General features: G+C 42.0%; 1 protein-coding gene across 1 annotated transcript; it reads left to right on the top strand.

The window, feature by feature from the left end:
• Positions 1–2,209: 2,209 nt before the first annotated feature.
• ccdc13 (coiled-coil domain containing 13) lies at positions 2,210–7,647 on the top strand (the record flags this gene model as incomplete). The annotated part of the gene is made up of 13 exons (XM_084480562.1): positions 2,210–2,412; positions 2,674–2,822; positions 2,944–3,086; positions 3,288–3,371; positions 3,457–3,570; positions 4,067–4,171; positions 4,297–4,458; positions 4,591–4,767; positions 5,141–5,341; positions 5,425–5,519; positions 6,689–6,751; positions 6,871–7,005; positions 7,500–7,647. The coding sequence occupies 13 exons, from the start codon at positions 2,210–2,212 to the stop codon at positions 7,645–7,647; spliced, it is 1,779 nt and encodes a 592-aa protein (XP_084336688.1).
• Positions 7,648–14,175: the final 6,528 nt, after the last annotated feature.

Here is a 14,175-nt window from a genome sequence, read left to right as displayed (position 1 = left end):
CAAAAAGTGAGGACAATCAAAAGCACATATTCAAAAGTGGAGTAAGGTCACAAAATTCCAAGAGAAGCATGACCAAGTTTCTAAAACCTGGATAGAGTGCAAAGCAGCAAAAGGAATCAGACTTGGACATGATTTTATCTAAATGCATAAGTTAGAGCTCATACAGAAATAGTACATCAACAAAAATATTCCCAAATACGTACAAGATGAAAAATTATATAGGGAGGGAATCCTGCAGCTCATTAATTGACGTCAATCATCATCCCGACAATTTTAGTCTCAGGGGTAAAACCTGTGCTAAATGCACTCTGCACTTTATAGACAAAGATAGACAAACACTTTATGGTAAGTTGAAACAGCACAACATATTTTTTTATCTTTTTACCTTTTTATCTTTTTACTGGTTTGAATGATTGTCTGTGTCATTGTATTTTATGTACTGTATGCACTGTACGTGTATTCCCTTATTTTAACCTGTGTGGCACTAAGACAAATTCCAATCAACTGTGTTGACATGGCAATTTTTTTTCATTAATACACAGGATCAGATGTTATAATCCCTTGTGCCAAAATCCAAGGAAAACACATATTCAGAAGCCCCTGCCCAAACCAACCTTATAAGCATGCTGGCCACTAAGCTACCAACCAATGGTGAAAAACACAAGACAAATGGCCCAACTAACAGCAGTAAATACAGCAGTATGCAGTAAAGTAGCAATAAAGTTATATATCTATCTATCGATCTATCTTTAGCGGAAATGTATTAACATTTCAAAGTAACTAAGAAAACCAAAGATGCACGTCTTGTTTGGTGAGATGAAGGTGGCAACTCACTGACCAGGATGTTCTCCAGTTGCACATCTAATTCCCCTTAATCCAATTAAACCTCTTACAAATGACATGCACACTAGGGACAGAGATTCAACGGAAGAGAAAGATCTACAAAAACAAACCACATGCAAACCACATAACCATGACATTGAACAATATTTAGTTTCCCACATGGACCTATATCTGAATACTGTAGTTATAATAAACAGAAGCGGAAACTCAGTGTTTTTTTTTTCGGTTGTGATGAAACAAGATAGAAAGACCTTTCCATGTTGTCATATACAATTGCTTAATATCCTATTAAATGGGCCACAAACTACAAACAGCCTAAATGAATGGAAAATAAACGGCTGCTAGAAATAATATACAGTGAAATACATCTAAAGGATTACTCATTAAACTTTTATATATTGGGGCTATATATTATATATATTGGGGTCTTATATCTTGCAGATGTTGGATTGAAAGTTATACATTATTTGTCATCTGTTCCCTTTTTCAGGGATTTACCCTGAGTGGGTGGATCATTAGAAATTTACATTTATCTGTTCCCTTTTTCCAGGATTTACCCTGAGTGGGTGGATCATTAGAAATTTACATTTATGACTTCCCATCCCATCAGTGGCGGAGCCAGACTTTTTTTCAAGGGGTGGCAAGAGGGTGGCCAAGGCTTTTATAGGGGGGTCCATATTGAATTGTTGAGGGGGGGGGTCGAACGCGGGAGGGGTGGCCAATTGGGTTCCAGGGGTGGGCCAGTGCCACCCCGGCCACCCCTCTGACTCCGCCCCTGCATCCCATAACATCATCACAGCATCCTTGATGTTGAAAGTCAATCTCGCGAGATCCTCGACATGTTTGCGTGTGGCATGGAAGCCAGTGCCGTTGCTGTGGTTACGGATGAACGCGATTGGACGAGGAAGTACAGTTTTATACTTGGAGGAGCGCAAGACGAAGACTAACCACATTGGTGGCCACTAAATAATAATAATAGGTAAGACGTACTACTCTACCAAACCGCCCTGAAGGGAAATAGGGTTAACTTATTGACTATATCAACAATAAATTAGCTAGTGTGACAAATGTATTATAATTAAGGCGGTCCTTTGATTATTATCGATATGTTGTGTTATTATCACAGAATATAGCAGTAGTTTCTGAATTCAGTATAGTTGACCAAATGGCGGCCACTTTTTCAATCTGTGTTGATTTGCGGTGTTGCGAAACAGCGACCAATTTACGATTATTCACAATTCATTTTTTTACTAGGAGATAAAATGGTATTGCCCTTTTAAACTTTTGGTGCCATAACTAGTGCCCGGATCTGCCGGCCTCCGTAAAACACACAAAACGTTTCCTGTGTGACCTGCAGATAAGGAGGATGGAGGATGACGACGGATTAAACGACACATTAAGACAGCAGTTCCTAGCCCTGCAGAATCAGCAGAAGAAACGACTCCAAAAAAAACAACCCAGACCACAGACCCACGTCACAGACGAGACTGCAGAAGTCCAGGACAACCTGAACCTGTCTGACCAAGGCTCAGCCTCTGATCCTCATCCACATCTAAACCTAAAGGAGAGGTACGTTTCAGACGCATTGATAGAACCCCCTCAAAAGTTGAATAGATAATATATAGTGACTTACACACATCATATTTCAGACATTTCTCAAACACTCAGGCATGTGAAGTCAATTTAGACAAAAAGTAGATTAAATTGAACTTCATAGTAATTGCACATTACAAGTATCATATGGCAAAATTGTAAAGGTGTGCGTTCAGGTGGAGTTATGTATTTCAGATCAAGTGGGGATGCATCATATATATTATTGTTTGCTCATAGTTTGTTACAGAATGAGATTCAGCAGTTGCTCGATCAGGTGAGAGAACTCCGTGATGAGAATGGCCGTCTCCTCAAACTCGTGAGTGAGAAGGATTTTGAGATAAATCACCTGAATAAGAAGAGATCTGAGGAGCGACTGGCCCTTGCAGGTATCACGCTACAATAACAATAACAACAGCCAAATACTTGCTAGTACACTGCATCTTTAAATACACGTCCTCAAATGAATGAATGTTATCATAATTACGTTATAAATGATTTTATATCCAGGCACATTTGGTCTTGCGGGGGATGCAGCAGCTGCCAAGATTGTTGAGCTTTCCAAAAAGAACAGAGAGTTAACAGCTGAAGTTGAGAGAGCGACAATTAAAATAAAGCACAGCAACAAACAAATCAGAGGGCTTGAGATGAAGGTAACTGAAGTTTATATGACTATTTAATATTTTTAATATTAATTAATTAATATTTTTTATTAAGCCTTGTAACAGAAAATGTAATGTCATCCTCATTTATACAAATATGACTCAATAACTTACTTTTACTTACTTTGGATTATAGAACGTATTACATCAGCACAAATATCTGTTGTGTATTCTCTTTCACCCCTTCCACAGGTAGAAGATGCTGCATTTCACAATCCTGGCCAAAAGTTTGATGCAAGATTAACCCAGGTTTCGAGGTCCTCCGAAGGCTGTGAGGTATAGATTTCACAGGGAGAATTAACCAGGAGGAGGGTGTAATGTGGCTCGTTTGAATGCATAACCTGATCTGCTCCACCAACAGAGCAGTCCAGCGGTGAAATCCCTGCAGGATAAATTAGCGGCTGCCCAGTTCAAAATGACAGAGTACCGCAACCAGATTCAAGCGGCCAAGCAGGAGGTGAAAGTAGCTCAGAAGGTAATTTGCATTTACAGTAGCTCAGAAGGTCATTTGCATTTAGATGAAGAAGACATTTAGTATAGTAATTGCAATCCATAGCGACTTACAAGTGAGGGTGAAAACCATCAACATTGGTGAACCTAAAGTTGAAACGACAAAAGCTAAGCACATAAGTGATAAAAAACGCTTAAAGGACAACAAAGTGCACTTCTGTTTAGGAGACGGGTTCATTCAGATGTTCTATTTAAACACAGAGGGATTCTGCAGGTCCTATGATGGCAGGTAGCTTATGGCACCCTCAAGGTACCACACATCAGAATACTCTGGACTGAGCATTAGGTTTCTTGTGAACAGAGGAAGATTCAACAGAGGAATCCTAGCAAAGAGACGTGTCCTATTAGCCAATAGGATGCGTCTCCAGGATGCCTCTTAAAAGTGTTGCTGTGGTCATTTACCTCAGTGACTGCCACCTGATAACCTTTGGTCCAACCACATGGATGGCCTCTTTTGGTAGGCATTGCTGAGCGAGGTAGGAGAGGAGGTCAACCTTCAACAACTCATCAGCAGCCCAGGGAGCTTCAGAGGACGTTCTCAGCAGATTCTAGCGCTTCAGTCACGGGTGAGCAGGAATAAAACACTTCCATAACAATGTCTGCAATCATTCAGCCCTTTGTGTGGCTGGGAACATGTCCCAGATCTTCATGAAGATCAAGATGTGTGGTGGATTTCTTTCCTCGAGGCCAGGTGCGAGACCTGGAGCAGCAGTTGGCGGCGTCCACGCAGCGGAGCCACGGCGGCATGGAGGACGAGCTTCTGGGGGCAAGGGTCCTTCAGAAAACCTCCCCCCAGGACAAGAACCTGGGTCACATCCGCAACATGGAGAAGGAGAAAAGGGAGGCCTTTGAGGTGTGTTGGGCGCGATAACCGAGGTCATCCCAGGTGAGAACCACTGAAATGATGGTGCTTGGGACAATGGTAGCCAGCTCACTTTCGCTTTGTTTCTGTGTGGTTTGTTGTTTATTTGCAATGGCCGGACAGCGGCTCACAGCAGAGTACGAGGGGCTCTTGGAAAACCAGAAGGAAACCAAGACGAAGCTCGAGGCATCCAGGGCCAGGAATAAATCGCTCACAGCGGAAATGAAAATCCTGAAGGTTCAGATATCCACCCTCCTGGACAAGGGGAAACACGATGATGAGCTGGTGGACACTTTACTGGTAAGGAATGAAATCAGACTCAAACACCATATGAATAGAAGATAATAGAATTACTTATTAATTCAACTTAGTTAGTAGGTGCAGAAGGCTTTCTATAACATTTTGTATATATAAAAACACACACACACACACACACACACACACACACACACATATACATACATACATGTTCGAATTCATAGGAAAAATAAAATATAAATATATATACGAATACATTTACAATTCTAATATTTTATTCATAAACATATTAATTATTTTATATGATTTCAAGGTTTAATGTGACCCAACTCTCAACTCCACACTGCCATCTCCTTCCTCCTACCTTTGGGCTGTTTGTTGTCATCCCACTGTGTGTCTCATCCTGTTTTGTCAGAAACAGCTGACCCGTCTGCAGGAGGTGCTGGCCAGGCACAGTCAACAGCAAGACGCACAGAGCCACAACACCCAGGTGCCCCTAAGCAACTCTGACACCACTCCACGCAATGCCCTCGTCCAAAAGCTCGGGCAGCTAGTAGCCGAGAAAGAAGAAAAGGTCAAGGAACTAGAGAAGGAGATTCAGCAGCTCTCCTTAAAGGTATGTAAAGAAAAGAAAGTGAAAATACTCTCTAAAAACTAGCTAAAAGAGCTCTAAGAAATTGTTATGTTCAACGGTTGCAGAGAGAAGATACAGGTAGCCAGTCCAGCTTCCAGACCTGCAATACCCAGAATCTGCCAGAAGAGAGAGACAGCAGCAAGATAATCACTTCCACACGGTATGCAAGGCATCCGAGTTAAGGGGAGATTTGTTGCCACTGTATTTGACTTTAAGCAGGGTATTTGGAATCCCAGTGGAATTTGGCTTGGGCAGTAAAATACTGTTGATGTTGTGTTCACGCATGTGACCATCCCTAGCCCTAATCACCAAAAATATTTACAACACAGTTACTGTAAAACTGGCTTTACAGAGAGTAAAATAAAAACAAATTGCACTGAATGTATTAACTGCTGTTCTTTTGAATCCATGTAAACAGGTCTGATAAAAACGGTAGATCTTGTGATTTATCATTGGTATTGAAAATGGTCATTTTTATAATGTAATGTGGACAAAAAGGTACAAAACTGTCCAGTTTATGACCCACTTGCAAAAGCTCCAACGTACCACTGGATCATTTCTCAGTTTGAAAGCCGTCTATAATCACTAGTTGACAGTTGCACTCCCTATAGACCCTTTTTCAGCCGACATATATTCATTACATCACAGTGTTAGCTGGAGGCTATAGAATGCAACAACTGGAGGCCCATACAAATAATGAGCTGTAGTTACAATAAACATAGCTCTATAGAATTTCTCAGGTCTAGGTATGTTGTATAGCAAAATGTCAAATCATCCTACCGTTTTACTTTTGCGATCAGAACCAGCCACTTGATGATTTTGAAAGCATTTTGCCAAGTGTTTGTTTCACGGTTAAATGAGGTTAGGATGAGTCAGATTCTGTAGGACTTCTCTGTGGCTGCACACTGTAATCCTCATTTGAGATAAAGAAACCCATGTACTTCATTTCTAGGTGAATTACTGGGGAGTAAATAAACACAACATCAAGTAAGAACATCAAGTAATAACTTTCAATTGATGATGTGTCTAAACTTTGGACACCGTATAACATACCATTGGTAAAAACAGAGCTCTTAGATAATGGTGGTGGTGTTGAGGATGAAGACTTCATCTCTGTGTCCTTCCTTCATCAAGCTGTAAAAACAACAATGCTTCAAGTTTCATTGCTAGACAAGTTCAGTTAAAGGTTACATTCACAAAAGCCTGATTATTTAGCGTCATTCTACCTCCAACCTAAATCCTGCCCACAAAATAAAGTCTTGTTTACTAACAGAAAAGGGGTCTATGGGCCTTGTCGCTCACTAACACATTCATCTTCTGTTTCTCCAGGCCCGTTTCTAAACATGGCCATCAACTTGTGCCTTCGAATCTAGGAAGCAGTGTGGAGTCAGGGTAAGATCACAAGCCTTTTTATTTTTTTACTCCAATGCACTGGCACCCCATCACTCACACAAGGCTAACAAACTACCCGTCTAATTGAAGGTTGTCTTCATTTTGCTCCCCTTTGTCAGAGATTCAGAGTTGTTGAAGTGTCCTCACTGTTCAGCTGATTTGAGCACGATCCAGTATGAATACAAGGCTCTCTACAACGCAACGAGTGTGGAGAAAGACAGACTCTCCGAGCTAGTGCAAGTCCTTCGGGAGAAGTAACAATTCTTGTTTTTGCGATATGAATACTATTTCAATCAATTTGGTCCTGAAGCTTTAACAAGACAACGTGGGTCTGTTTCATGTCATTTCATCTCTTTTCCTAGACATGTTATTTAGTGTTTGTTTCGGTCTCATTAGCTACAAACCTTTGTTCAGATGATAACACAAACATATTTATTAATCAGAAGTGGTAACACCAACCTGGAGCTGCACCAAAATAATGATAATGAGTAGAGAACAAGCAAAACAAGTTCTGCATCCACAGGTTAATGGAGGGACACACCTTAGAACACAACTATAACATGTATACAAACACATTTATACCAGTACAGCATTAGAATACACGTTTGTTTTATATAAATCACCTTCTCTTTAGCTTCTGCTTGGTCTCTTAGGTCCCTAATCGAAACTCCCCCGCCAGCCTTATTTTCTATTCTTATTTTCTAATCATTTTCTAGCCCATGTGAATTCCTGGGTTCCTCTGTTGCAGAGAGAAGGAGATGAAGGTACGGTGTGCGGAGGCGGAGCACAAGTCCCAGGAGGCTCGTCGTGAGGCAGTGACCCTTGAGCAGCAGCTGGAGAAGGCTAAGCTAGATCCAGCCAAAACATCCACCCGTGATGCCAGCAGCAGGAAGTGAATGGCAATCTTGCAACGCACACTTTCAATAGCCTGACAAAAAGTGCGGTGCGAATTGGTTGAACCCTATTTATTTTGAATGTTCTCGATATGTGGCTCTATCTGTAGGATACAAACACTGTATACAAGCAGCAGCACACAAACAGTTGTAGCTGTAGACACGGTACAAACAGAAACAGGAAAAAGCGGTTGCATCTAAAAAGGGGCTGCTTCTCTTGACCCGAGGATCAGATGATCTCAGAACTGTTGGTCTGTCTCCCCCCCCCACCCCTACCCCCACCCCTCCTCCACCACCCCGGCCCAGCGGCTGTCGTCTGGGAAAGGGTGAGGGATGACCTGGAGCTGGAGAGTGACATGATGGGTCAGGTCAAGCATGCTCTCCTGCAGGCGCACTAACAAGGCAGGTGCAAGCTAAGCAGGGAGACCATAAGCAACACCCTGCTGGTTCCCAGCGAGAGGAGCCGCAGAGGCCCCCGCCATTTTCCTGTCAGGTCTGGTAGAGACAGAGCGGGGGCGGGCAGGTGGGGGGGGGGGGGTGTTTTGGTGGGACACACACATCTTCATTAGGTCCCTATTATGTTTTGCCTTGTTTCCTTGACAGTCTCTGATGGCGCCCCTGTGCTTCAAATTAACTCAATCAAGTCACTCAGAGCTTAAGTGTCGGTGCTTATCATCTTAACCCCCTGAGGGCAGGTGGTCCTACAGCGGATTGCAGAAATAATGTCTCAGTCAGAGGCAACATGTCTTTGCGTCGCTTTGCCGCGTTTGCAATCGTTAACATACCATGACGTTAACCTTTTTGCATCGTTTACTTGCTGCCTGAATTGTTATTACGGACAGAAGTGGGGGACGAAAGGGCATATGCTGAGCATACTGTGATTATATTATACTATTAGGGACAATAAAGGAAGCCTAGCGTTTGAGTGACTAAATGTTTGTAATTCTTGGCTCCAACTTTGAATTTACCACAAAACTGTGTATCTGTGTGTGTGTGTGTGTGTGTGTGTGTGTGTTATTCGACTGTTAATTCCTTCCGACTTGAAACATGTTTGTAATCTCATGACTACAGAGAAAGGGTTTTTTAATATCCCTCCAAGGCACATTCTAAAAGCATTTCTAGTGTGTCATGTTTGGATAAAAAAAAGTCGTCTGTCGCCAAACGGCCTTCGTCAGCAAACCCCTCCTCTCCCTCCTTCCACATCACGCTTAATTTAAAAGCATGGCTGAGTTAGTGTTCTGCTTCAAATACCACACTATGGCCTCCAGAAGCCTGTGGGAGATTGGCAGGTCCCCACTGGACTCTGGAGAAAGTGCCACAAGACAAAAATATCAGACTTTGGTAGCAATGAAGAAAGCCTTTATGCTGGGAGACAAAAAACTTCTTGTGTTGAATATACCTCCCAGACGGTAGGTGAGGCCCGCGTTCATTTACTGTCCCCTATCTGAGCCGAACAGCCATTATTAATGCTATTATCATGCATGGAGCGGCGTCGGCCAATTGTCTTGTTCATGTCACCCAATGACAATTGGTGTAGGAGTGAAGGTGAAGTGAGTAGGGCTCTATATGGACACCAGGGAGAATAAGCACATTAAAATCCTTTGTAGTTATACTCACTATGAAATATCTTTATTCAGATATAAAGTTGATCAATATGTCGTGCATCAAAATTGTTTTTTTGCTTTGTTTTTTAAGGAAACACATTCTAAAAGAGCCACACAGTACTAACATATCAGAATGTTATGTTCACAATGTTCTCATTGGCAACTGTGACTTTTGTCATGTGGATGATGATCTGCCCTGATCTTGTTTATTTCGTTAATTAAACAGTGTCATCACTTCCAACTAAATTACTTTCACCAAACAGTTTTAATATTGTTTTATGGAGCTGTGCTGCACAGAAAGGTGTAGATTTATTCCAAAATGCCCAATAACCCACCAAACCAAACACAAACTTATGTAAACACACCGTACGTAAACAGCCTCCCCTATTTGTCATTCCTGCTTTGAATGACTCCTTTCTCCATCTTCCTCCTCAGAGGTATTCCCTCGTTCTGGACCAATGCTTCTTCTTGCAGACCATTGACTGCATCCAGAAAGTAAAGTCAACAGTGGGAGCCGTGAACGCAGAGGTTAAAGTTAGCCACTGGCGTAAGAGAGAAGGAATCAGTGAACTTTTCTCGGGGCCGGTAAACGGTTTGTGTCTCTCTGAGAGTACATTCATCTCGCCGTGGCACCTCATTTACATGTAATGGAAAGAAAATAAACGGTCAAGGCTTAATGTGCACATTTACAGTAAAGAAACAAATGAAAACGGTGATATCTTTACACGGACACAGCTGGATATATGCTTGACCAGATGTTCAAACAAGCCACATTCAATCTAATATATTTTCCTTTCCCCCTGACGTTGGCATGAATTTATGGGTATGGATTCACGTGGATATGTTCTAACCCATTAACTCAAACCTCATAATCCATACCAAGTCCTGCTGGCAAACACCAACTTACTCTCTTTGTCTACATCATCTTTAAATATAAGGCTGTTATAAAAAGCTCACAGTCAACCATTTGACCTGCCTTTAGTTTACCCAGCAAATTGATTAGCATCTGAGTAAAAAGTGAGATGTATTTATGTTGGCATTCATGGAAAACCTCAGAGAACCACAATGTAACTGAAAACAGGAAGCCAGTTACTGTGTCAACACTGAGCCAGTATCACTAGATGGCACTGTGGACAGCCATGTCAACCACTGATGACATGCAGCTCGTTCCGGCTCATAATTTTGATCTTTAAGTCAAACACAACCGAGAGGAAAAAATGCTAATTTGACTTGAGGCTAAACTGTAATGTTATGTAATATGCGTTTTGCCTTGAAAAGAGAGGGTTTGAATATTATCCTTTATTATCTTTTAAATCAACACGTTACTTTAGGCTTAGGCTACTGTAGACATAGCCTACTCGTACATGACAATTGGTAAGGGGGTATTTATTGACATTATTACTTAAACAGTGAGTAATTTCAATTTATCAGTAGTCAAATATGCCTGTGTTATTGCTGCACCTTCTAAAATCCAAAACATCTAAACAAGTATAGGGCCAACTTAAAAGAAACAAAAACAACTGTGTATGGAATTACAAGTTTAGATATAAATGTTGCACCTATATATGCGTACCACCATAAACATCCCTGCTGCCCAACCCTGAGGGTTTGTACCTCAGTTTAAGACTGCCAGTGGCTCCTCACCACACACACACACACACACACACACACACACACACACACACACACACACACACAGTGTGCTGGAAGTGCAACCACCGGACGTACACCCTGTTTCTTCTAGCAAAACACCAACAATCTCACATAGCTTTTCTCACTCTGGGCTCCCGGTGAGGAACTAGTTTCACCATCAGTCTCAGCTGAATTATTGCCCGTAGGTTTCCAGTAGGGGCCTGAAAAGCACATCTTCTCAGCCAACACTCCACTGAACATTTAAGTGCTTCCTAAATTAAAAAAATATGATTTTGGATTAATAGTGCAAAATGAAACGCTAGGCTCTGCATCATTCTATGTATTTATTTATTTAGCGGATGAATCAGTTCTTACTTTGAGTGCACGGCTGTTTTTCCACCATTGAAATCAGGCTGGTAACGGCCATCTGCCAGTTTGAATAGGAATCAATTGAAGAACATGCTACCAAAGTTCATCTTTAAATCCACTAAATGATAAAAAAAAAGATTGTATGCATTTATATTTACAATATAAGTCAAAATGCACATCCTCCACTGAAGTCAGAGGAGGAGGACTTTTCTAAACGGGGAAGGGGAAATTTGAGCTGGATGTTTCAATCATAGCTTCAATTATAGTAACATGATCACAGCCAGTGAGGCAGATATCCGTTATAATTCGGGCCAGGTGACAAATGGGCTTTCCGGCTCTATTTCAAAGACAGCTATAGCCTGGAGTTAAGCGGAACAGTTGGTGGGCCAGTCTGCTAATTGACATCTCCATCTCGAGACACTGTGATATTTAGACCTGGGAGACTGAGCTGCTCTCTCTTACTCTTCCTTGCAATCTCGGCGGCTGTGTGGGGTGACGTCAGATCAGCCATCTGCTTATCACTGGGGTTTGTTTCCCCCGTTATATTCTGTTTTGTAAACTAGATGACTAAAGATTAGATATGACTACTCATTGCCCTTCCTGTCTTGGATTGATAAAGTACATCTTATCTGTCACTTTCTTCTGGTACCAAGTGTGTCCTTTTGCTTGTGTGTGCAAGTGCAAAAGTCAAAAGTACCATAATTGATTATTGAAGCGTAAGATCTGTGGCGCTCTACTCCATGGACTCCTCATAGCAAAATAGTGAATAATAACACAACAGCAAAAACTGTATGGACGTAAAATAATAATACGTTTTTAGCTAAATAGCTCTACATATTTTTTAGGAAGTCAAATAGGAGGTAGACAAAAATGGCTGCAGATGAATTTGTTTGATATGAGCTGAGCTGAAGGGGGATTGTTTACAGTCTGGTGGCCATGACGGTGAAGCACTGCCCGTGCTGGTTCTGACCTTGATAAGAACTTCTAAAGGCTATTTGAGGATTATGTGGCGTGAAAGGTTGTTCTGTGTCTTCTGGAGTAAGACCATGTGTTTCATTATCACTAATAGCATCTTGGAGAGGGACATGCATACATTCTGATCAACCATTGAGACCAACCATTCAAATTAGGAGTTTCATTTGATCTGAGGTTGGTTGTGGTTAGCAGTTCTTCTTTGATCTTTTTTTGGTGGTGAATAATGTAACACACTATTGGAGATCACCTTACTTCTTACCACCTTATCTTTTTATCTTTTATCTTCAAAAGATGACATCCTTATCTAGACTGACGTTTTGAATTGTATTGAAGGTTATGATTTGAGAGTCGGCTCGCAGCTTGGGGCTCCTTAGAGTGTGCCCTTGACCCTCAGGCCCAACCCCAACTCAGACTGATAAGCAGCAATGTGCTATATATATATATATATATATATATATATATATATAATCAGGCCACATCCTCAATAGTGGATAGCCTTTAAATCTAATCACAAGGCATTAAAGGGGAAATTCTATATCATCTGCTGGCTAACATATTCGTCAGATGTCTTCTCAGTGCTATCAAGAAGTCTGTGCTTCATACATTCCGATAAAACGGCACACATTCAAAGGAACTGAAGGGAGGAGGAAGCCAACTTTGGTGAGCTCCTTTCTACATGTCTGATAAGGGATGGGGTTTGACTTAGGGAGCCATCCGTGTCCCTGAGTGTGTGTTTCCTTCTGTCAGATGCGGTTGACTTCAGAAGAAGCCCAGAGGAAGACAATTTCAAACGCATATTCTGTGCTATTGGGAGAGTGAGGGTCCCCATTTAGACACAAAAGATTATGGTCACACATTTCACCCGACATTTGAGGGGCATTTCAATGCATGTTTTCATGTACCCTTAAAAAGGGGTCTGATGCTATGAACACGGTAGTACCATTGTGCAAATATACCATTGTCAGCCATTGATTCTTTGTGTGCAGATGGATATCGATCCTAGACAGATCATATCATCTGTTTCCTGACAAAAGATAGATTAACATGAATAATCCCATTGCATCCATTTCTGCAGCCAGCAACTAATCAATATTTTTCCCTGTACAAAAATCCCCTGGCTCACGTTCTTCATTATATCTACAGAGTAGATCTTTATGCCTGTATCTTGTTGAAATACTAAAACCTCAGCATAGTCCAGCAAGGCGTTTCCCCAAATTCAGCGAAGCCAACATGTGCAACTTTTCCAACTCTCAAGACTAAATGTTATTATTATTAGTATGATTATTCTGATCAAATATTTACAATATTACAAGCCAAGGCTATAACCAAAAGTGTTTCTTCCTCCATTTATGTATAATATTTGAATACCAGGTCACATCAATGCCAAAACAGATGTCATTTTTTGAAGCTTTGAAGCCACACCTTTTGAGAAGCTGACCCTCAAGTGACCACACTGCCCATCCCCCCCATCCTATGTACACCGCCTGTTGCTAGCAGGATGGCTCATTGGTAAACCACACCAGGACTCCTAACTAATTAATGTCCCCTGTGAGCGCACTAGCTAGCTGGTCTCTGGTATAGTGCAGCCTTTCTCACAGCTGCCCTCGACCAGAAAGAGCTCCCGTTTGGCTGCTTGCGTGGCTCCTACACACCACCATGTCTTCCTCGCTGGCTCATCGGAGGCAGGGCAGAGCGAGGCACAGGAGCCAGAGCAGCGGAGCAGCGGGGCGCGTAACTGGGCTCGGTGATAGGGAGCAGTCAGCGCAGCCGTAATAACCATCAATCACCCGCGGAGGCCATTGTGGTCCTGTCTGGCACGTAGCGGCGTCCTCCACCCAGCAGAGAGAGAGCGAGAGAGAAGGAGGGAGGAGGCAAGGTCCTGCTGGCAGGATAATAAGTGTGAGGGGGGGTGGGGGGGGAGGGGAGCAAACAAGAGGGAGAAGGGAGAAGG

Source organism: Micromesistius poutassou (genome assembly GCF_964030765.1).
Source record: "Micromesistius poutassou genome assembly, chromosome: 16".
In the NCBI taxonomy this organism is placed as follows: Eukaryota; Metazoa; Chordata; class Actinopteri; order Gadiformes; family Gadidae; genus Micromesistius; species Micromesistius poutassou.
Note: the sequence above shows the minus strand (reverse complement) of the source record. Positions and strands in the feature narration are given on the sequence as shown.